Genomic DNA, 25,740 nt, shown 5'->3' with positions numbered 1-25,740 from the left:
TCCCCATTTCCTCCTGATCATCTGGGACTCGGGAGGCAGAGAATAGATGGGGGCGGGGCCAGTCAGAATTTTTACTACCGATTCTCCGAACTACTCAAAATTTCCACTACCGGTTCTCCAGAACTGGTCAGAACCTGCCAAAACCCACCTCTGAACTACATGTGGTGACAATTATACTCTCTCATCCTAAGGTTCTGTCACATGTTTCCTGCTTAAACAGCAAGAAACGGCGTGAGTATAAGATAAGGTGATTGGAGCAGAGAATATCACAGATGTTGAAAAGAGGTGTTGCTTTTCGGTTTGGATTTAATATTGCTATACATAAACTCCTTTCCCTTTTCATCTTTGAGAGTTGGGGTTAAAGATGCGGCTAAGTGTTTGTGCATTAATAAGCTTAAAAAGGTTAATGTGGATCTTTTGGGACAGCACAGAAGGGGAAAATAATGTTCATTTTTTAAGCTATAATTTTTCACTAAAAATCAGTGGGGTTTTTTTGTTGTTGTTGCTTTTGTGTTTTAGTGGTATGGTGTGGAAGTTTGCAATAAGTGAATGTGTTGCATGTGCTGGGCCTGCTTTTACTGTGACCCTCAGCTGCCTATGTACGGAGGTAGGGGGCGTGAATCATATATTTCTGCTAGTGCAACATTCTTGCCAAGGCCTTGACAGTGTATAAGTAACAGACAATTCAATCCATTTATTTATTTTATTCTGTTACTGTCAGAAGATCAACACTGAAAAGCACAGAGTGGAAGTTGGTGATAGCAAGATAGCAAAATCACTCTTCTCTTGCTCTTGCTCTTCTCCCTATCCCTATCTCCCTCCCTCCCTCCCTCCCTCTTTCTCTCTCCTAATTGATGAGCTAAGAATTGAAAGGAATTTTACAATGCCATACTGCATCAACTCTTTGAAAACCAACAGAGCCACAGAAGTCTTTTCTGATTTGTTGGCATGTTGGTTAATCCAGTCTTAACATGCACCCATTCAGCTCTATCTACTTAGGAAAATTCTGTTTATTTTAAGGTTTTTACCTTGTGCCTGGTGTTCTGAATATATAGCGGTTTTTTTTTTGTCATGATATAACAGCCACAGTTATCCATCATATAACAATTTGCCAGCAATTTACTTCATAAATAAACAGGATCATGAGGAGAGAGAAAAGTTTGCATACAAAGCCTTTAATTAAAGTATTCACTAGACCAGGGGTGTCATACTCACATCGTCATGGCAGCATCATATGGTGTATCACAACTGTTTTCCCCTTCGCTAAACTGGGTGTTAGGAAAGTGTTTTTAGTTAGGCTGTAGAGGTCAATAGGATCTTGGAATGTCCCAGCAGCTACAATTAAGCCAGATTTCTTTTATCAAGAAAAACTTTGTTTATTTAAAATCAATAAACTATTTACATTTTAAATCACAGAACATTGTCTCTTGGTCTTTATTTATTTCTTGGGTAAATGTGCCTAGAGCATAATCCCTTCTTCTCTCTCTCTCTTTTTCTCCTCTTCTCCGTCTGCTGTGTGTGGGTAAAAGGGGGTCATATTTATAGGGTGGCTAAGCCACTCCCCCTTCAGTCCCTTAGACAAAATGGAGGGAAAGTATAAACACAAAACCATCCTTCCAGTATAGACAGTATAGTTCAGTGGCACTATTTTAAATTATTATCTGACACTGGGCGTGGGCAGCGTGTGACACATCCGGCCCGCAGGCCGCGAGTTTGACAATCCTTCACTAGACTGGTTTATTTTACCAGTAGTTATGTAATCAAAACAGAAATTTGTAGGTGCTGTGTAATTCAGAAAGCAAGTTTATGTTACCAGTTTCCTAAATGTTTTATATCCTCAGTGGTTCCAATTTAAATATAACCATTTTACCAGACCTTAAAAAAAAACCCTGGCCATGCTAATTTTATACAAACCATACCCAGATTTAGGATTACAGTCACAACAAGTGGTAACAGTGGAGCTCATACATGCTTATGCAGATATAAAACTTATGGCTCAGTTAGAAAAAAATAGGAAAATATGGGGCTTGGACAGATAGGAGAGGAAGGAGCAAGAGAATCAGACAGGGCAGGAGAATAATGGTTCCCGTTTCCCATTTTAATTCCTGCTGCAGCCATTTTCCACTTCATGACCTTTGTCAATTAATACCTAAGTATTCTCCAGCTGAAGTCAAGGAAAAGAAAATGGCTGCTGCAGGGAAGTAAATGAAAAGAAATGAGTGGTGGTGTTAGTTATTTTTTTTTTATTTCCTGCCCACCAGGTCCACAATATTCTCCTCCTTTCATCTGGCCTGTTAATTAATGGTTATGAAGCTGACTGGTTGGTTTGCTGGACTTGTAGGGAGGAGAGTGAGCAGATGAAGATCAGCAGGCATTGAAAGAATTTAGAGATGAAAAAACCTGCTGTGAAAAAGCAGTCTCTAATTGTGTATGTGTGTTTTTTAAAAAAGTACTCTTCTCAAAACCAATGATTCATCTTAATGCTTCTGAGATCCTCTTTTTAAATGTAAATGATCTGAAACTAATTTATTTTCTGATTAATTTATACACAATTAAATGAAAATAACTAAGAGGGGAAATATTACATAGAGTTGCAAATAGGTTTGTGGAGAATCCTATCATAAAACTTCTCTTCTGAGGTTGAGAAACTAGTGCTATATGTTTAAAAGAAAATTCACATGTTTTTTCATTTCATTTAATTGAAAATAGATTGCTTTCTAACCCTTTATTTTCCCAAAGCTTGGATAAAGTTCTCCTATCTGGAGTTCTGAATGCTTACAGATACTTTAGTTTTGAACTGACCAAAGAATATGTGAAGGGGTGGAAGGCTGTATCATCTCTTCACATCTGTGAGTCTATTTGAACTGTTAGGCAAATGGCAAGTGATGGATGTGGGAAACTTCACATACAGTCCATTCATCTGCTTTATTGTGAATAAAATTAGTGCCTGCATTTATGAGACAAAGATATCTTCTCTTTGTATCTTTCTTGTGCTTCCCTCAGTTCAAGATGTAGTTTAGGTAGAAGTAGGTTATGGGTATTTGAATCTTTTTATTTTAAATATATAATGAATGTCTTTTAGCAGCATTCATTGATACCTGGGCTAAGCCCATATCAATCATACTCTTTCCAAAACAAATGAACTATAAATATTTTTTTCCTTGAAGTTCTGAAAGTATTTGATATTGTTTCAGTGTTCATCTAAGGACCCACATCCTCTAAAAAGGGCTTCCATTAAATTAAGATCTCCAATAGAAAGGACCTTGCTTTTCGTTGTACAATCATTCTGCCCAAGTGGCTGTACCTCTAAGGTTCCTTGTGGTCCATTTAATCCCCGAAGAAACTCACAAGTAAATTTCTCTTAGGACACTTTGCCAGATATAGCTCTAGTAGCTGCAGAATGTGATCAAACTAATGCAAGAAAGCAGCACCAATAATATCACTCTCCATCTGATAACAGTACCCCACCTCCATGAATTTTTTTAAAAAAATACTTTTCTAGACTTAAAACTCAGAAAAATATATTCTCTTCTGATCAGTGTTTTATCTTTCTTCCTGCCCCAAAGTTATTCTGTGGTATTGAATAAGAATTTCCAGCTTCTGAATAAAAGCAAGGGGTTGTGAGAGAATATATTTAAAGCAAAAAAGGTTAATTGACTTTTTTCCAAGGGCATTCAAGCAAAGCTATGTGAGAAGGAAAATTTTACCCCACTTTCTTTGTCTGAACAAATAGATATCTAGATAAACGAGACCCCTTGCTCAGGCAATTGGTGCACTTTCTAAATTACATTGTGCATAGAGTGTTAAGGATGTTGTATTGAAGATGGATTTCTTAATGCTTGCCATTGTTTTGACAATGATTGCTGTGATTGTAATCTTGCTGTGATTGAAACTTTTACATTCTTCTCGTTCTTGGTTTGAGACTTTTATAAATTTTCTAAACAAGTTGTGTGTGTGTGTGTATGTGTGTGAAAATGTTGTAATGTTGACTTTCTGGAATATATAACCTGGATTTATTTTGTGGCCATCCTCTCCCCCAAGAACACAAATATTTGTTGTGTCAGCTATAAGGAATAAGTATGATGCTTTATTATTAGAAGCCATTTTCCTCTGTTTATGCAGTTTTTATGCCCATTGAAGCATGACATTTTAGTAAACAATTTCCATCCCTCCTATTGAATGCCTAGAAAAGATGATTATTTTGATTAGATCTTTTTAAATCTATACTTGAAGTGTGTTTTCATAAATAGTACTAGATAATAGCTACTCTAAATAGTCTAAAATGGTTAATCTCCTGTACTTGTTCTGATATCATAACTCTAGGCAGATACCTTAAAGTATAGTATATGCAGTATATAAGTATGTATACTACTTAATCTTAACTGAGCCATTAATTGTGTATTAAAATTCATCCTTACAGCTTAGAGATGTGCATTGAAACAGTTTTTGTCAGTTTGAAGTCACCAAATGTACTTCAACATTGTTTTCTAAAAATCCACATTCGTGCTTAACAATTTTTGGGGTCGGTAGTAATGAATTTTTGAAATGGAGATAAGTATTTGGACAGCTGGAAAACTTTAGAAACAATTATTTTTCGATGGGAATGGTTCAAAAGGATGTCAAAAAAATGTCTAACATAACTGTAGCTTTAACAAACTTAAAAAATGGTGTGACAACGTGCCCCCTAGACCACATATTAACCCCCAGAATCACCTCCTGCATTGGGCAGCTCCTTTTTTTTTTTTTTACACTGCTTGTTATAAAATCCATTTCAGTTTTAAATTAATTTGTGGCATTTCAAGATATTCCTGCCCTTTCTGTTTTTATGACATTTAGGTTGAGGTTGTAAAGAGAATTGTTTCTTATCTCTTCAAAGACCTTAAAAATTGTGACTTGCAAGAACTTATTCAGATTCTGGTAATCAACATAAATTATTGCATTGGAAAGACCCAATTGGTAAACGTTTCAGCCCTAATACAGGTTAAGGAACAATGTTCTCTGCTTTTATCATGAGTTAATTGAAAAAGATTGAAGAAATTGTGATTAGAAGTTCGTCATCCCATTTGCCATGAGACTTTTCCTTCTGTTCTGAGAATAAAAAGGAAAGATATTAAAATGAAAATATGAATCTTAAACGGAAAGAATAAAAATGGTCACGTAATTGAAATGAAACTCCTGGAGGCACTTAGTTGCCTAAAACAGCATACCCAGAGCATTAAAGGAAGTTATTGCTCATTCAAATAATGGGAAATATTTCCAAGAATAAAATTTATATTCCCTGAAAGCATAACCACAATTTATTCCAACACAGGGAAAAGGATGTCATGCTAATGTGACTGTACAGATGTAGTGAAAATCTGAAACAAAAGGATGTGCATGTACTATACATATGGTGTGTGTACGATGAAGTATAATAAGGATAACCCAAAGGTTTCTTGCTATAGATATAAAAGAAAGAGAAAAGACATAGTTTATGTGATTAGTCAGGCTAATTGTGAAGAGTTAGTTGAAGCAAAAGGATTCCTACTGATACTTAATAGAAACCTAGACATGAAGGCCTGAAGGCCCAAATGTAAAAAATGGCTTCCTGGTCTGACAGGAATAGCTACTTAGCTTGAATGAGTTCAGTTCTCTTGGGTCAAGTGAACTGCATTGTAGGATATTGAAGGAATTTACTGAATTTTCTTTACTTTCTAGTTTAGCCTTCTAAATAGATATGCATTGCCTTTGAGAAATATTCAAATGATTAAAATACTGTATTACATAACTGCATCAGGTCATCCCTATCTCCCAAAAAGTAGAAAAGGAGAACCCAAATAATATTCACAGCCTGATGTTGATAGTTGGGAAGATTTTAGAATGGAACATCAGATAGTCCTTGACTTACAAATCACAATTGAGCCCAACATTTCTGTTGTTAAGTGAGACATTTATTGAGTGAGTTTTGCCCCATTTTACAACCTTTTGTGGCACAGTGGTTAAGTGAATAATTGCAGTTGATAAGTAAGTAATATGGTTGTTAAATTAATCTTGCTTCCCTATTGTCTTTGCTTGTCAGACATTTGCAAAAGGTGATCACATGATCCCCAATGTCATAAATATGAAACTAGTCACTAAGTGCCTGAATTTTGATCACGTGACCATGGGGATACTGCAATGGTCATAATGTGAAAAATGGTCATAAATCACTTTTTCAGTTCCGTTATAACTTCGAACAATCAATAAACGAACTGTTGTAAATCAAGGATTACCTTGACTTAAAAATACTGTGGCAATAATGAGATTTCAGTGGAATTTGTATAGGAAAATGTTTTATAAACTAAACTTATTCCATGTTTGAATCTGGTATCTTGCTTATTAGATTATGGAAATGATTCATATCTAATACCATTTTTATAAGCAAGCTAGTTACAAGCCGGATGGCATGTTTATTAGGTAGATCCACACAATTGGATCTACCTAATGCTCATTAAATATTATGCTCATTAAATATTATTTATTATTACACTGGAGATATTAAATAGAGCTCTGTCTTGGGCCTGATTCAACAATTAATGAATTGGATCAAAGGATTTGATCAAAGTCAAGGAGAGAACTGGTAATAAAACTCAGGTGGAGCATAATAGTATTTTTCAAATATCACATAGAAGAATATCAAAATCTCTCTATTGTCTCAGCATAAAGGGCCCAGAATAATCAAATCAAGTAAAGGTTCATGTAGTATTTCAATATTTCAATGTGAAAGGGGATGCGCATAGTTCTTTCTAGTTTGTGATTCAGTTTCCAGATTTCATAATATGTACGGTAATCCTCTGAGGAGGATTTTGATGTCTTTACTCTGGATGCACCTTTTCAGTGGCTGTGTTTGTCCTTATCACATCATCATTCATACTGAACTGTTAAGCACATAATGTCTTCTAGATTGTAAAAAGATAGACCACACTTCAATCTTACATCCTCAACATATGTGGAGTCTAAACATGGCAAATGTGGGTAGGCTGTGGTAGGTTCGGAAAGTCTGATATACAGTCATGGCCGCAAATTTTGTCCAATTTGCTTTTTGTCCTCCCTTTTTTGGTTTTGTTCCAATACACACAAAGGGAATAAACATGTGTACAGCAAAACATGTATTACTGCAATACTTTTCTGTGAGAAAAAGTTCATTTTCTGGAAAAATTTCAGGGGTGCCAACATTTACGGCCATGACTGTATATTGTTTTGCCTTCTAACAGACCAGTTTTCTTGGTCTGAATTGAAGACATTATTCATATTAAAATGGTTATTTCAGTGTCATATCACATCATCTGCTGTGGCCATTTGCTAGGCTTCAGAAAATAGCCAATCCTTTCTTCTCCAATTATATGTTTATAGATAGCAATAGCACTTAGACTTATATACCTCTTCACAGTGTTTTTACAGCCCTCTCTAAACAGTTTACAGAGTCAGCATATTTCCCCCAACAATATGGGTCCTCATTTTACCCATCTCGGAAGGATGGAAGGCTGAGTCAACCTTGAGCCTGGTAACATTCGATCCGCCAAATTGCAGTCAGCTGGCAGTCAGCAGAGTAGCCTGCAGTACTGCATTCTAACCACTGTGCTACTTATGCGCCCGTTAGCCATTTTTTCTAACACCAGGACCTCATTAGAGAAACATTATAGCTCATTCTATTGGAATACCTTATGTTTCAACCTTAATGAACTTTTTTATTCCACTGCCATTCCTTAGAGACTATTTTACAGATGCTGCTTCAGAATTACAGTCTAAATTCTGTTGGCCATCCAAAAATTGCTAACAGCTGATATTTTATTCTCATTCTTGGGCCTGTGTTCATCTCTAAATTGAATAATGCATCTCTTTTATTGCATTAACTTCTGTGGTGTGTTTATTAAAGAAGTAAAGTTCTGTGTACGATTCTCTTGCCTGTTTTCATTATTTAGTTTAGAAAAATAGACTTCTTCTTTAATCTCATATGACTGAAGACAGTGGCAGCATTATTTGGATTGGTTTCAGTTTAAATTCATTGTCCCTGATGATAGTCTCCCCTGTTAATCAATAGTCAGTCAAATTTGTGTTAGAATAAGTACCAATAGAGTTACAATTTAAGGAGGAAAATTTCATAAATATTCACACCATTTCTTTTAACAGGAAATGCAGAAGAAAATAAGGGTCTAAATGCTAAGAAGTATGTCTGAAATGTTACTAATGAAAAAGAAAAGTTTTCAAGATCAAAATAAAAAATATCACATGTAAATTTCAGCAAGTTTCAGGTGCTAATTTGTATCTTATCAGGGCTCAATCAAGAACCCTTCAGTACAGGCCTGTCAAACTGGCGGCCCGTGGGCCGAATGCGTCACACACAGGCCTCGTCCACCCTGGCTCCGCAAAGGCAAAAAAATCACAATATGTCACGATATGTCACGTGACACGATCGAGTTTCACACCCGTGTTTCAATACATCAAATGAAGTTTCATGATGATCAGCTGAAGTGTTTGTCAACCTTCACATAACTTCAAGTTGCTGAGGTTGACAAACACTATTCAGGTGCTTTCATCATTGTAGGCAAAATAATATCAGAATTTACTAGAATTTCTGATTTGGTAAGAGTTTCATAGAGCTTCTTTTGACATGTCAAGGCCAAGTACCAGATCAGTTTATAGCAGTGGTTCTCAACCTTCCTAATGCCGCGACCCATTAATACAGTTCCTCATGTTGTGGTGACCCACCAGGGGTGGGTTCTAATTTTTTTTACTATCGGTTCTGTGGGCGTGGCTTATTTTGTGGGCGTGGCCTGGAGGTCATGTGACTGGGTGGGCGTGGCTAGCTGGTCATGTGACCGGGTGGGCATGGCTATGTGTATAGGGACTACTCAGAGGGCTGAAAAAAGTCATTTCTGACAGATCCTTGCACTTTTGACTGGTCCTCACACTTATGACCATCCTCACATTTATGCCCATGCAGCATTCTTAACAACCATGTCACTCATTTTACAACTGCTTCTCTTCACCATGGTGATAAGATAGGGCAAAAAATGTAAAATGTGAGGACAGTCGTAAATTCGAGGACTGGTCAAAAGTGCGAGGACCAGTAAAAAATAACTTTTTCAGCCCTCTGAGTAGTCCATATGCACAAAAGGACTACCCAGAGGGCTGAAAAAAGTGATTTCTGACAGGTCCTCGCACTTTTGACCGGTCTTCGCACTTATGACTGGTCATCTTGCCCATTGTAGCATTCTTAAAAATCGTGTCACTCATTTCACAACTGCTTCTCTTCACTATGGTGACAAGCTAGGGCAAAAACGTAAAATGTGAGGACAGTCGTAAATTCGAGGACTGGTCAAAAGTGCGAGGACCAGTCAAAAATAACTTTTTCAGCCCTCTGAGTAGTCCATATGCATAAAAGGATACAGCAATAGAGAGGGATGAAGGAAGGGAAGGTAAATTAGAGTAGGAGTGAGGGTAAGAGAGGGAGGAAGAGAGGAGGAGAAGGAGAAAGGAAGAGGAAGTAGGAAGGAGAAGAAGAAGGGGGGGAAAGAGAAAGTAAGAAGGAAAGAAAAGAGAGAGGTGGTAGGTTTGAGGAGAAAGATTGCTGTACAATAAAAAAGATGAATGGGAAGAAAACCAACCCCAAACAAATATAAAGATATTAAGATAAAGAATGAATTGTTAAACTTTAAAGAATAAAAGAGAACAAATATGAATAAATAGCAATAATTAGAAACACACATACAAACATACAATGTATTTTCTTTGAACAGAGTATTTGGCTGGTTCACAAATTTAACCAGTGTTTAGTCATTTCAATTAAATTTACAATTTCTATATTTTCTTTTTGCCATATTTATTCCTCATCTATTTTTTAAAAAAACCAATATTACCCTTCATCCTCATCTCTAATCTTAATCAAATTCAATTTTTCCCTTCTATTCTATATTATACCCCTTCCCATTGTCATCTATTTTTATATCCATCCTCACATTGTTTAATTATGTAATTATGTAATACAGTTGTTTAATACAAATTCAACATTTTAATATAAATCAATTAGTTATATAACTATCTTTTTTGTATATCAATCAATATGAACATGAATATTCCAATTATTTCCATGCAATCCAATTTCTTACAAATCAATTAATTATATTTACCAATAATAATAAACCAAATAATTTCCCCCATATATTCCTCCAAACCACAACTTAACCATTTCTGCTTTCAACACAATATACAATTAATAGAATCTCAATTATTATAATTCCCTAGTTAAATAGAGCTTTTTTTCTTTTGTGTTTTAAAATCTTGAACCTCCTCTTTTGTTCTAAATTTCCCATTGTTTGCAGTTTTGCACCTACCTTTTTTGGTGAGGAAAAAGAAAAAGAAATCTCTCTCTGCCTCATTTTGTCACGTTGCAGCAAAGATCCTGTTTTACTTTCATTTTCGTTTTTCAGCATAGCTAGGGAAAAAAAAAATCTCCTCCTCTCTTTGCAACTAGCAACAGAGCCCTCCACAAAACAGCTGAGAGCAAATCAGCTGAGAGTCCGGAGGCTGATCAAATCAATTTATGGTATTTAACCTATGCTGAAGCTGAAAGGGGCTGTTTTTTTTCTTTTTTTGCAGGCACCGGTCTTCTCATTTGTTTTCTTTTAACACTGATCAGCTGTAGGGCGGCCCTTTGAAGCCCCGTGGCAAGAATTTAAACTGTTTGTTTCCCTCTAGCCATCAGCTGGGACTCAGGAGGCAGCAATAGATTGGGAGTGGGTGGGGTAAGCGAACGGCAATCCAACAGAGGCAGAGGGTGAGGGTGAGTGAAGGCATTGGGGGGGGCGAGAGAGGGCTTTGGAGACCCCTGTGAAATGGCCGTTCGACTCCCAAAGGGGTCGCGACCCCCAGGTTGAGAACCGCTGCTCTAGCCATCAGCTGGGATTCCGGAGGCAGCAATAGATTGGGAATAGGCGGGGTAAGTGAACGGCGAATGGCGATCCAACAGAGGCAGAGGGTGAGGGTGAGTGAAGGCGTGGGGCGGGGCAAGAGAGGGCTTTGGCGACCCCTGTGAAATGGCCGTTTGACCCCCAAAGGGGTCGCGACCCCCAGGTTGAGAACCGCTGATCTAGAAGATCTTTGACAAACTGCAGCCTAAACCACACATGAATGTCAGATGACAGATTTTAACTTGGCAGAAGATCAGACATCAGCTGTTGCATCAGGAATAAACTGTAGTGGTTCCTGAGCCAAATAGGTATTCCAGAAATAGTGGCTCAATTATGGATTTTAATAAATTAATCTCTTTTATTTACCATATATTGCTAATTGTTCACAGTAGAATAGGATAATATGAACTCTACATTCATCATATTCCTGGGGAAAATGCACAATTTTCTACAAACCCTAATCTCAGAAGCCATGAATATAAAAACCTGGGTATAATAATTTATTCAAAAATATGGCATATGAAAATAAAATAAAAGAGTCTGATCCAGAGAAGTATATTGACATAGCAATTTCTTTTTACTAAAAACAAAGTGTTTCTCAATAATAGTTGATTTTGAAAGAAAATAGCTTAAGTAAAAGTATTGCTTCTTGCTTTCAAATCTTTCTGATAAAATCCTTATTGTGTATTTTCTTATAGCATATGAAATTTGAAATCCTCTCTGATAAAGCAGTTTTTTTTTTAAATTTGATTTATATGCCGCCCTTCTCCAGAGACTCAGGGCGGCTTACAATGCATTAAGCAATAGCCTTCATACTTTTGTATATTTAAACAAAGTCAGCTTATTGCCCCCACAAACTGGGTCCTCATTTAACCTACCTTAGAAAGAATGGAAGGCTGAGTCAACCTTGAGCCTGGTGAGATTCGAACTTACACTAATTGCAGACAGCTGGTGTTAATCACAATGCTATCAGTCTGCTGAGCTACCAGGCCTGTAGCTGGCCCGTACAGAATGACTTCACTGAAGTCATTCTGTAAAAGCATTTAATTATTTGTGATTTACAACATGCCTGACTAGGTGGCTCAGTGGCTCAGTGGCTAAGACCCTGAGCTTGTCAGTCAGAAAGGTCGGCAGTTCGGCGGTTCAAATCCCTAGTACAGGTCTCCTGCATGAGCAGGGGGTTGGACTAGATGACCTCCAAGGTCCCTTCCAACTCTCTTACTGTTAAATACTGTTAAATACATAACTGTTTGTGTTTTTAAGAACACTGTATGGGGAAACAAAGGAATATCAAGACTGGAAATGGTATGCAGAACATTGTATGACATAAGAATGATGGAATATAGGAAATAGTAGAACCAGAAGTTTAATAAGGGAATAGTAAGAAGTGGAATATCATTTAGGAGACATTCCTGAAATTCCTGGTGGAATAAAACTCATGAATGGAATTCAAAGACTAAAGGGTATAAATTAGGCAGAAGGAACATATGAGATGAAAAGTGAGAAGGAACATCATTGTATGTGAAGGAGTTACATACTGTACAGTATATGCATTTAGAGTCAGAAATTTGAGGATAAGTTCCAACTAAAAGCATTTAGGTAAGAATATAAGGAAGAGGAAACAATACATTATTGTGAGGATATGCTGTATTATAATAAAATGGATTGAAGATCTGAATAATCGCTTCCTGGAGCTTACTAAAGAAATTCATCAAGAAGAAACATCATAATAATGGGAGAATTCAATTATGTAGACATCTATAGGAAAGCTAACTCAGCCAAAACTGCAGTGTCCTCAATATTACACATTGATCCTGTTGACTGCTTCATTTTCCTGAAAGTTGAAAAAAACAGGATCAGTTCTTCCTAATCTGATGCTACCAGTAAATAATTCCTGGTTGAAGATTAATAAACAGTGGGAATTTTGGGACAAACAAGCTGTGTCATCCTAGAGTAAGATCCCATAGAAAGACAGAATGGACTATAGCTGCATGTGCAGATTTTGGAAAGCTACTTTCAGCAAGTTTAAAGAAGTACTAGGCAAGATACTGGAAGTGTTACAATATTACACACCATTCCAATGAAGAAAACCAAATGGAAGATTCATTAGGAAACCATTGAATGGATGGAGAACTGTAAACAAAGCAAAAGATTTCTTTGGGTTTACATTGGTTAATATAAATAAGGCTGGAAGTAAAGCATTGGTTGCTACTAACTATGCTCACTATCGTTAAATAAAATTTTAAATAAAATTTAAAATTTAAATAAATTTAAATATTTAAATAAAATTTAAATAAAATTTAAATTCCAACAAATCTCTGAATTTTTACAGAATGCATTATCGATTTATAAAATTCCCACCTTTTATTCCTCTTTCAAAAAGTATAACTTTGATGCATTAAAATATCTAAATAGTTGGATGCAAACAATTTAGCATTTGTGACTATGAAAGTTAGATTAGCCTGCTCACACAAAAATGCCATTTATGCTAAAATATATTCTACATAATCCCTACTGTGCTAGAAAGCAACCCCAACTTTTTCTATTCAAGCACTTGAAATAATTTCTTTCTCCACCTCCTCCAATACATGTGGAAAATCTATTGTGTTCCTGGTAAGAAGTGGTATCCTTTCAATAATGCGTGTCAAGCGCTGGAGATATCAGGAAATCCAGTTGAAATTGGTATAAAGATTTATTGCAAGCTTAAGCTCTCCACAAGAATCTGAACTACTAACAGCCAAAGGAAATTGGCGGTAGATAAAGATAGAATGAAGTCAAAGTGAGCTGGATTTAGATCTCTTGTGGGTGCAAAGGAACTCATAACTGATGACACATTTGAACTCTCTCTTGAGCTTAGCTGGTCATCTCCTACAGTAAAAAAATTTTGCTCCCATTGAGGCAAATGTCCAGGCTATTTAATATCTACAATTTTGCTTTGATTTCACTGTAGAATAATAGTCATATGGAAAAGAAAAATTAATGCTCAGCCTTGGGGGGAAAAAATAAAGTTTTGAAATCAAGTAAGAGACTAATATAAAGATGTTAGCATCACATTTTAATTTCATGCTGCAGTATCCGAAATAATTGAGAACAAACAGGAACAAATGCTGTGCAGGAACAATAGGAAGATTTCCATAACTATCACGTCTCCCAGACAATCTTTAGCAATGGCACACAAAATTAGACATATGTTCAGCTTTTGTCAACAAAATTAAGGAAACAGAAGACATCTTCAAACAATACCTGCACTGTTGCTTGCTTTTCAAAGATACTACATTTCTCTTGATTCTACTTTAAATAGTGCAATAGCATCATGGAAACAATCAGATTTAGCTGCATGATCCTGAGAACACTTGAAGTCAGTACTGTATTTTTTTATGCAGAGTAATAGGGAAGAAGACAGAGATGGCTTTGCTGAGAGAGAATCATGCCAGCATCCCAAGCAGAAGACTTGGATTGTAATAACAGGGAGCAAATTATTAAATGTATTTTATTTTATGATGACTGGGGAAAGCTTTAAAAGGGTGCTTCATGAGGCATGTTAGTACAAATCAAGTACTCATTAGACTATATGTTCTAGATCTAGAACACTCAGTGTAGCTGCTTAAATGGGTTTCCCAAATTGTCTGTGCATGCTTAGAAAATGCTAAGGAGTAATTTCTGTTACTTTTTTTAAAGTCATCCTTGTTTAAAAGTTTTACCAGAAGACTTCCCACGGTCTTAATGGAGAAGAATTATGATTAAATCATAAAACTCTTGATAATAAAATCATGAACATGTTTACATCTCAGTTACTTTTAGTCAGTCTGCACAGAATTACTATGTAAAATAGAATAGAATAGAATTCTTTATTGGCCAAGTGTGATTGAACACACAAGGAATTTGTCTTGGTGCATACACTCTCGATGTACATAAAAGAAGTAGAATCCCTAGACTGAATTGATAATGACACTAGTAAAAGCAGAAGCAAGAATAGAAATAGTGCTATCAAAAAAGTAAAAATAGCAATAAGGACAAAAACAACCGATGCAAAAGCAGCTGTGTGTTCCACTAAAAGCCTGAGAAAGCTTTTTAAAAAGCATTAGCTTTTCAAGGCAGCTAACCAACTGACACTGCAAGAGTGTGTCCCACAACTGGCTCCCACCAACATAAAAGAACAATTGCAAGATCTCACAAACTGAAATTCAGATAACATCAAGAGCCTCTCAATTGCTATGGGCAAAAAAACTGAATAAATAAATAATGAACATCCTAGAGAAGGATCTCTGACAGGGTTCTTAAAAATTAAGTTCGTTTGGGAATATTTTTAAATACATTACTCCAAAGCTGGATAGAGTTTTTTAAGTGTAAATCAGGTCTGTGAATTGCATTCGGGGAAAAATTCCCTTTAGAATCTCTTAAAGAATGACTGCTGCTGGGTGACCATTACATGTTATGATTATTGCTTGTTAATAGGCACGCAGAGTACACTTTCATCATCCATGCATGTACTGGGACTTGTGTTCTCTGATAGTTCATTTGTATGGTGGAGTTGAGGATAACTAGAAGAAAAGATTGGTAACAATTTGTAATTGGGATTAAGAGAATAGAAGGATGTCTAAAACTATTCTGTTTAGAATTTTGTTGTCTGTTGTTATTCAATTAAGAATTGCTTGTCATTGTAGACATTGCATAGATATTATAAGTCTCCAGTGCTTAGACGTCTCATCATCGTATCACATAGGAAGAAATATATACAGTAGCCATTCTGTTGTGGTAATTCTGGACATTTAGATTTTGTTCTGGTTTTATTTTATCTGAAAACAAAACCACATTCCAGGACTGCTGCTCACTTTGTGAAAATTCCACAATAAAACTAAAAAGGCAGCCTAAACAGCCTACACTCAACTTGAAGCAGCATTGATTCTATTCTATTCTAATTTTTCTAAACTTAAAATATAGTATATACTTAAGGATTCATCATCACTGTCCTCAAGCCTCACAAGCTACTTCTCACATGGATTGTTGCCCTTTGAAGTATTCATTTTTCATCACTAGGAAATTACAGAATGTCTTTCACTAGTCTATTGATCCTGAATGTAATAAACCCTTTGTTCTTTTATGATTATGAATATTATTTTAACTTCCTCCTGATATTGATAAATGCTTTCATTTTGTCTCCAAAATTTTGGCCCATTACATAATCTTTATTTATCTGTTTCATTGGAACGAATGCTCATAACATTAATTCTTAACTCCCTTACTGCTGTTCCCTCTTAGGACTACATGCGGGGTGTATGTAGATTTAACAATTCCAAGTTTTTCTTTATTTCTTGCAACAGATTTTTCAATGCAAATCTGGGAGCTAAAATGTTGTCTTCTTTCTAGTTTGACTTGTTAGGGCAGCTTTCTTCAACTTGGATCTAATATTTTTTGTGAAACAGGTTCAGGATTCCTCACCATTGGCCATACTGATCAAAGCTAATGGGAATTATAATAAAATATCCAAAAGAATCAAAAGCATAAATGTTGGTGTATGAGTTAGTGTATGATACAGGAGTCACAGGACTCAGAAGTGGGTAGATTTCTCTGCAATAAAATATTGATGGCTTTTTGTGGATGGCTTGGTTTTAAAGACAGCTGCGAGAGATTTGCAGCAGTTCTGAAGCAGCTCTCACAATATTGCCGGCTTTGGAGAACTGATTTCTTCACTTGGTTTATTAAAAACTATTAGAAAATTGGGTTTACCTCTATAACACTGCAGCATTGTAGAGCTAGTTGGGCTGTTTTTCAGTTGGTGCAAAGTTTTGTTTTACTATCTTTTCTGGTTCCTATACTCAAGTCTTTGTTCTTCCTGAATTAATTCCATTATTGACGTCACAATTTGAAATCTCTCCTTGGTTTTATTATATTCTTTCTAGTCTTACAGGGTCTGTTGACCATGTTGAAAAGGTCACCCAACTCCATAAAGATTCTGGGTGGCGTAGAATGTTAAAAATAAAAATATAACAAAGAAAACAATGATGATGTCCAGAAGAGAAAAAAGCATTAATATTAACTAACTTGTGCTAAAGGTTTACTAAAAGTTTTACCACCTACACTAGCCCAACACCTGGAGAAAATACTAGGGTTTTTTAAAATATCTTTAAAATATGATTTAGGGTAATGACCATACCAATTTTAACAGGAGAGTAGGAGGATACTATCCTAGAGGACAGATGCTATAGGTGTCAGGGCTATTTTCTTGTGTTAAATCAGATTATTCAGTTTAATTGGTGAAACCTGAAGTGTGCTACTTCTGTCCAATCATACTGGATGGACAGAAACTATCAGAAATAGATGATCGCTCAGACAGTACCACCATAGTCCTTCAATATTATTTATTTATTTTACTCTAGTAAAGCTCTGTAAGTGAATATGCCTTGCATGTTTGTTGACTGCTTCTGAGTGGTTTAAAATCCTGCCATATTTCAACAGCATTAAAAACACCAAAAAGTACAATCTCAAATCAAAAACAGAGGCTCACATTAATACATTAATAATATTCTTATGCAGAAGAACCATGTCAAGTAGTATCAATATATTTCATTTCCTGTTGAAATTCTGAAACCCAATAGAGTTGGGGCAAGTCATATTCTTGATGGGGATGCTGTTCCAGAGAAGAGGGATATGGACCGAGAACTCTAACTCTGAAGAAGCCGCAGGGAATCTGGAGGGAGCACTAATCTTCATGATGTAAATGGGTGGGCAAAAGCTTTTTAGAATGGGCAGTTCCATAGATATCCATGTCCTGAGCCATGAAGGGCTTTAGTTTAAAGGTGACAATGAGCCTGTTGAATTATATCTGAAAGCTAACTGATAACCAGCTCTGCTTTCAAATTAGAGGTGTTATGAGTGATTCAAGGATTTGGGCCTTCTACAGCCAGAAATATAAATTCTAACATGTTTACCTGCTCTGCATACATTATAGAATCTCTACAAAAACCATATTCTGTCAAGTACTTTAGAAATTAAAAAATTAAAACTGCATAAGACAGTATCCTGACTCCTAGCAACATTCTAATTCTCTAAGTTTGTCTTCTTCCATTTCTCCCCTCTTTCTTCCAGGATGTTAGATAAATTGCGCTCGGACATGTTAATATCCAAGCTCAAGTTGGATGTAATTCCTCCTGATGCCTTTGCAGTTTGTAGTCAATAAAGCTGTCAATAGTGGCAGGAGACATTACAACAATATAAAATGATTTTGAATCCTTGGCTGTATCAGATTGGCCCAGGGTTTTGGTTTTATTTGTCTTCCATACAAGAACTCCAGTCTATGCAGTACTTCTTAATTGTTTTCAGTTTTTAAAGATGTTTCATCTGACTAGTACTATTACAATGCTCAATGGTGTCTTTTTAAATATATATATATACATATATACATATACATATACATACACATACACACACACACACACACACACACACACACACATATATAGACTAAAAGTTGGCAAGTGTAGCAGAAGAGCACACAAAAGAAAACAATAGTGGCTGAAATAGCGAATTCTGGCAGCTTTCTTTTGAAGGATAATTATGCAGCAACAGCAAAGCACAGTTCAAAATAAACTTTCAGGCTAATTCCAGATCAAGTGTTGCATCCCAAAATAAATATCCAATATAAATATTAACATAACTGAGTAGGGACAATTAAATTGTAAAGAAATAGGAAATTCTTGCAGACCAGGTAAAAGTCAGACCCAACTTCCAAGCAAATGCTTTGTTAAAAGTCTAACTGGAAGGGCTAATAGTATCCCCTGTGGAAAGCAGAGCAAATTATGTCACACAGGAACAATTTATCGCAAAATTATTGCCACAGTCCAAACTGTTTTTATTTGCTCAGTTTTACTTTTTCACTCAATGTCTAGGACAATACATGATCCAAGAGAACAGTTGCCTATTAAAAGGGAACATCATTTTGAATGCATTGATAGTTAATATGATGTCAAGATGTTTCTTGGAAAATAATTACTCACACCAAAAAACAACATTTGAAATAAGAACATGGTCTCTTCAACAAAAACTGGTAGCAAAAATTAAATAGAATGTATTTCTTAAGAACTATTTTTTTAAAAAAAGAAGAAGAGAGAAACAAGATTTTAAACAAGAAAAATAAATAGCTTTTCAAAAAAGGAAACACTTTTGCATATTCCTACATAATATGGAAAATAAAAATCTATATCCTTTGGTGATATAAGGATTGTTGAGATAATATTCTGAAATAATTGAATACTTGAAATGTATTCCACTGTAGGGTTTCCTGCCTAGGCAGGGGTTTGGACTAGAAGACCTACAAGGTCCCTTCCAACTCTGTTCTGTATTCTGAAATGGTAGGTATCATCATTATTACTGGGAAGATCATCTTGCCTGTAGGTTTGGACAGCTCAGATTTGGTTTCTGCCAGAGAAGGATATTCAATGGCATTCTGCCTTCCTTTCCCCAAATCGCAGCCTTCCTTTTAAAACAAGCTTGAATACATTCCTACCTATGAAACTCATAGGATAAGTGTTAGATTTAGGACTGGGTTAGATTTGTAATCTAATTGTAGAATTCTGGAGAACTCTTCTAAATTGTAAACATTGTTTGTCCCACCCTTATCCAACTTCAGAATCCCTTCAGCTATAAAAAATATTATTGGAAATATTCACAAGGTCAGGAAGAGAGTTTCCTGACCTTGTAAATCTTTATGACTTGGCAGGATTTTTTTTTTTAAATGATTCCTGGTTCCTTTTCAAAGAGCAGTGATTTCCCTGAAAGGAACTTTATAACTGAAATCACTTGAAATAATTCCAAACCTTCCAAGAACTGACTAAGTGTGCTCAAGTCCATTGCAGGCTGAAGAAAAAATCTTACCATGCAAACATATCTATAGTACAGGTAGTCCTTGACTTACCACCATTTGTTTAGTGACTGTTCAAAGTTACAACAGCACTGGAAAAAGTAATTTATAACAATTTTTCACATTTACGACCATTGCATGATCACGATCCCCATGATCAAAATTTGTCTTAACAGCGAGACTAATTGTCTAGAAAAACCATACCTTCTGGTATGTTCAAACACAGGTTGGACAACCATATTTAATATGGAAATTCTATACCGAGCAAAGTATGGACTTGATGGTCCAAATTTCACTTCCATGTTCATTCTATGCAATATCGCATTTACAATTTTGCTAATGTGATCCACCCAACTTCTGTTGTTTGCTTTATGTATCACAGATGCCCTGTCTCCTCTTCAGCCTCTGGTTGTGGTCCTCCATATCTATTTTGACTTGGGTTTCCAAAAGAACCAGACACCTGATACCTTCAGATTTATCTCCACACATAATGTCTTTACTGGGCATTATACTGGCTCCTTATATTCAGGTGTTTTGTGCCATTCTTCTGGAACAATGATAGATCTGTCTTAAAATGTCTTCAATAACAATACAATAGGTGCTAGACTTGTCTATTTAAAAAAGATAGCATTATGATTTATTTAAACCATGAAATAAGTCAAGTTTTTGCCAGTTATTCCTTGTTGGTTATGTCCCAAGTGAGCATGTTACAGTTTTTCCATTGCTTTTGCATGGCTATATTTATTTACTTCAGGCAAATAAAACATGTTGCTTTGTATACCCCAAAGTGCTGCAGGCTACAGCCACCACATCATTCTTTTCCAGGGCTATTGATTATTCACAAGAACTTTGCTCGTTTCTGCTTTTAAACTGAATTACAGATCACAGATACAGTTGAGGGGCACGGGCTTAATTTGATACTGCCAGGCACTTGCAGTACACTGACATTCACCTGCAAGTCACTGATCCTTCCCTGTTTATTCATTCCACACCAGCCTACGTATCAATAAATGGAGGAGAGATGCAGGGCGATGTAGAAAAGTCTTCTCTGAAAGTTTTTTCAGATTTCAGCCTGCACCCCTTCAACATGTGCGCAACCTATCACTTAACTATTTTTGGTGATGTGGCTTTAACACTCTTCTGGAAGAGCCTTAGCAGACATTTAAACAAACAGGTTTTACAGACCTGCAGATGATCAATAGACCTATGCTCAAAAATAGCTAAGTAACAGTTTACTGGTTCAGAGAAGCTCCAGACCAGTGACTTCGTCACTCTGCATTTTGCCAATGCACATTGGCATCCATTCAAGGTGCCAGTTTACAATTATCCAACCCTCCCCATCACATGTGAGGGATAGCAAATGGTGGTAGTCTTTTCCACAGGCAGATGACACCTGTTGTGAGAGAAAACCAGGATCAAGGAATCTTGCTCCCCTTATAAAAAACTGGAGGGAGAACAGCTGTTCCCAGGCTCACTTCAAAGCAGAATAGGGTGCTGATTGGGTGGTGCATATTATGGCAGCCTATAGTTCTGCTAACCTAAGGACAGAAGTATGCCAGTCAACGTGGTTCTAAAGAAGAGCTTTCAAGGAAAGAGGAAGGAAGAGAAAGAGAAATCAAGCCATCGTCTGAATTCAGTTTTCTACTCTGCTGTCCTCATCCCTTGAATGTCATCCTAGAAATCTGTTTCACTACAGGAAAACACAACAAAAAAAGAAAAATCATCAGAGGGAAAGCTTTGATTTCATTTTCCAGCCATTTTATAATTTAATTAATAAATATGGTTTTATGATACAGGTGTTTCTTGAGTCAACTGTTCCGATCCATTGTAAAATATGACTCCATTCACACTTTTACACGATGAAACAATTTGGCCACCTAATGAGAAGGAAGGACTCACTGGAGAAGAGCCTAATGCTGGGAAAGATTGAGGGCAAAAGAAGAATGGGATGAAAAGGAATGAGGTGGCTGGATGGAGTCACTGAAGCACTGGCGTGAGCTTAAATGAACTCCAGAGGATGGTAGAGGACAGGAAGGTTTGGAAGAACATTGTCCATGGGGTCGCGATGGATCAGATATGTCTTTCCAACTAACAACAACAACAACAACACTTTTACATGTATCTGCTTATAGACCAAAACTTACTGTACTTTTCACACTATTCCTGGGTTGGGCACAGTTTTACATGTTGCTAACCAGAAAAAGGAATAATATCCATGTGAAACCAGGAAATGTATGTATTAAGTGTTTTCAACATTACAAATTGCATCTTTTTATAAGTCTTTTTATGCTGTTGCTACTTGCTAATGTTCCCCTGTTAAACACTTATATTTTTGCAAGCACGTAATATAAAGATAAGATAAGAGGTTCACAATCTAACAGATGAGAACATATACGAAAAAGAAAATGAAGAAGAGGAATGAAAGAAGTGGAAGAGCCACATCAAACATTTACTCTATTCAGGAATTACCAGATTAGTATGGAGGACTTGGTTTGTCTTTGTAGTGTATGTAGTAGTATTCGCATTAACTGAAATAAAATGATGTGAAATGTGTCAGGGATTCTCTATTACTCTTTTTCTCTACAGCTTTCTATTGTCATTGACTTAAAATATCTATTCCAGGGCTGTAAAAAATTGGGCTGTAAAAAATAGGTAATGCAATAGGTAATTGTGTTACCTATTTAGTTCTGTGCAACTTTAGAGATATTTTAAAGGGTTCTTTTGGTGGAATGACGACCATAAATAAGGAGAATCTTTTTTTCTTCCCCTGCTTCGTTGCACAAAGAGCTTGTTATACAAAAATAACCATTCTACTATAAATAAAACTAATGATAAATCCATTTATTTCTGAATTTCATTACTATAACTCTTACTGTGTGCCTATAGGTGTAATTTTTATGTTATGTATTTAACTTTAAAGATTCTTAGCCACAATTTGTATGACTTTGTATTAACTCCTTTCCCTCCCCTCCCATTTCTTGCATTGTCTAGCTTTGCGTAAATTGAGAACCCAGATTGTGGGAGCAATAAATTGACTTTGTAGAAACACCGCTTATGGGGGCCAAAAGCCCTAATAAACAGGTATATACAAAAGAATGAAGGCTATTGCTATAAGTGCATTGTAAGCCGCCCTGAGTCTTCGAAGGGCGGCATATAAATTGAACTAATAAATAAAAATAAAATTACCAGGCTCAGCTACTTTCCCAACTCTAGATGGTGGGAAAACTTTGCAGCCTGAGTTCAAGCCACTGTGTATTTGGCTGTCTTTGTGTCAGGCTGGCTGGAGTTTTTAGGCTTTACAGCCAAACACTGGATGCTGCTATCCTGAACAGCTGGAGGGAATTTAGCATCTCCCAGCTGTTCATTGTTGGCTCTTCTGGAGAAGATGGCATGGTTTCCAAGCTCTGCCACTCCTTTCAGCTTTCCTCTTTTGAGCCTCTGAAGCTGCCCCTACTTTTTCAGACACCGGCTGAATCAGTGGCTCCCTGATTTATTTTGTGTTGGCCTTTCCAATTGCCTCTTCTCACACCTTCAATTTTCTCTTTCTCTTTTGCACACCTGCAACTTTCTCTTTTCTCTTTCTCTTTTTCTTTCATGGGGTCCAACCCATGAATCAGGGGTGGGATTCTACCGGTTTGGACCAGTTCGGGCAAACCAATAGCTCCGACAATCATCTGGGAGTGAACCGGTTTGCCCCAGCGTTCAGATGGGCCCACCCGCCCACCTGTATTATTTTCCGACATTTATCTTCTCAGCTGATTTGCACGGTAGAGCAGATTGCTGCGCAAATCAGCTATGTTACTCCTCCAAAGAAACCAGGAAGTGAAGATTTCTTCAAACTGCTCGTGCACGCAAATTGTGCAATCGCCAAACCAGTTGTTAAACCAGGAGAATCCCACAACTGCCATGAATGCATATTGTGTGTTGTGGACAATACACAGACTGCATCAGATGCAGAAAGTACCTTTCCCTTATAGCAGGAGCACAGGAGTACTCCAATAATTCAACCTCAAAATCCAGGTGAAAAGAAAGGAGGAAAGGCTCTGGCAGATCACTACAAAGCTCTGTTTCCACAGTTAGTAATGTAAGCCTGTGCTAATACTAATCTTTTGCTTTTTCCTGTCTCCTTTACATTGCATAATTTGTGATCAGGCACATTTAGACAAATCCAGTCCACAATCTGGATTTTATGATGCTTGATAATGCTTCTCATTTGGTAATACCAGGCAGGTGCCAACCCAAGACATTCAGAGGGCTAATGCACTAAGCAAACTGAACTGGTTATGCTGCAGGCAAGATTGTGGTAGTTGCTGGTAAAAGAGGCAAGCAAGCATCAATCATAAGACGATCTTTGTCTACCATCTTGTATTCATGCTTTGATGTGCACATAATGCTGCAACAGTGAGAAAATCTTTTCAGAAGGTTTGTATATATGTGTAATATGGCAGAGAGGGAAGCCACTCCAACCTGCACCAACTCTGGTCACAATCTATGCAGACACGACGTCTGTTCATTTAATTATGGTACATATTAATTATTTCTACTTTTGCTCTGAAATAATCCCTCCCTTTATGTGTGTGTGCATAGATAATTATTCCAGCCTGTTCTGTACATGCAGAGTGGGATAACACAAAAATGAAAATGTATCTGCTTTTTTTAAATATTCAGAAGCTGTCCCTTGACTTTGGGTTAATGAATGAATCTGTGAACATACTATTTCTCAGTTTCTGATTTCCATCTATAAAATATCATAGTAATTGAATCTCACATAACAAATGGGGAAATAGAATCCTTGTGGATATTGAGACCTAAGGCAGGTTATAAATTTGTAAGACATAAATGCTTTTCTGTGCTTTTGTTAATAACCAAAGCTTCATTTCCAGGAAAAGGGAGTGAACATAGGCCAAGTACTTTGAAAGCTCTTCTTTGTGTTTCTTGTTAAATGAGAACTATTTTTAGTTGAAGTGAACATTCTATTATTTTATATAAATTCACATATCCAAGAACTGAATCTTAATAATGATATGAGAATTTGAAACTGAACTTTGGCAGAAATTAAGCTTGAGTTTTCAGGTAAAAGTCCAGTATATGAATATTAAAGTTCAAACATCACTTGTCTACTTTTTCTTTCTTTATTTTAACCCAGACGCTTATCCCAATTCAGAAGTGATCTACGTGTGGACTAACACCTCAGCAAATTCGGTGGTAGTGGCAGAAGATGGTTCTAGGCTTAACCAATATCATCTGATGGGACAAAGTGTAGATTCTGAAAACATCAGTACCAGTACAGGTAACAGAATTGTCCTTTGAACTGCAGTATTCAGTAAGGAAAGGTCTAAAGTTCATGCTGACGGGATGGTCCTTTTTCAAAATAAGTCATATTGGTTGGTTTGCCCTGTGGTGACCCTTTCTCTTTGCCCAATATGAATCTTCCTCAATATTTTCATACATGTTTGATTGTTACTTATGCGTGGCCTGTTTCATTCATTCCTGAACACACCACATTCGTGTATCTCTTTTACCCCATTGATAAAACTATCTCAAACTGGTAAGAAAATAATAAAACAGACAACAATTTTTAAAAATCTTATCTCAGTAAAAGCAATAAACTATCAATAAAACAAAACTACAAGTTCTACCATAGTCATTCATTCATAAATACCAGATGCAAAGGCATTTAGTTGCCCGGAATCTTTAGACAAAGTAGAATGCAAGTACATGTAAATAAAATAGATATTTTACCACTCGTAAAACTTCATCATGAAAAGTCAGTCAATTTGGCATTAGATGCAAAGAACCCATCTTACATCATCACTTAATGCAATTTCCTTTCCATTCCGTTCCATCCTCAGATTACAGCAGATTAATATAGGGAGAAGCATTTTTCCGGGCAGTCAGTTTTTATTGTTTAGGACTCTCTAGATAAGCAACAGAAGCAATACTTCACCATTCACA

The 25,740-nt window shown here is 36.4% G+C and overlaps 2 protein-coding genes across 4 annotated transcripts in view; one reads left to right on the top strand and one right to left on the bottom strand.

Moving 5' to 3' along the window:
• GABRA5 (gamma-aminobutyric acid type A receptor subunit alpha5) overlaps nucleotides 1-25,740 on the top strand; it is an 81,490-nt gene that overhangs the window by 41,182 nt on the left and 14,568 nt on the right. For all 3 annotated transcript variants that reach the window (XM_034431370.3, XM_034431369.3, XM_034431371.3), the window contains exon 7: nucleotides 24,932-25,075. In XM_034431370.3, the coding sequence (XP_034287261.1) occupies nucleotides 24,932-25,075 (144 nt within the window). The remainder of the gene's footprint in view (nucleotides 1-24,931; nucleotides 25,076-25,740) is intronic.
• GABRB3 (gamma-aminobutyric acid type A receptor subunit beta3) overlaps nucleotides 1-25,740 on the bottom strand; it is a 232,384-nt gene that overhangs the window by 204,421 nt on the left and 2,223 nt on the right. The gene's annotated exons all lie outside the window — the stretch shown is intronic.

This window comes from Pantherophis guttatus, chromosome 5 (assembly GCF_059756535.1).
Source record: "Pantherophis guttatus breed Tessera chromosome 5, ASM5975653v1, whole genome shotgun sequence".
In the NCBI taxonomy this organism is placed as follows: Eukaryota; Metazoa; Chordata; class Lepidosauria; order Squamata; family Colubridae; genus Pantherophis; species Pantherophis guttatus.
The sequence above is the reverse complement of the archived record's forward strand: the minus strand, read 5'-3'. Positions and strand labels throughout refer to the sequence as shown.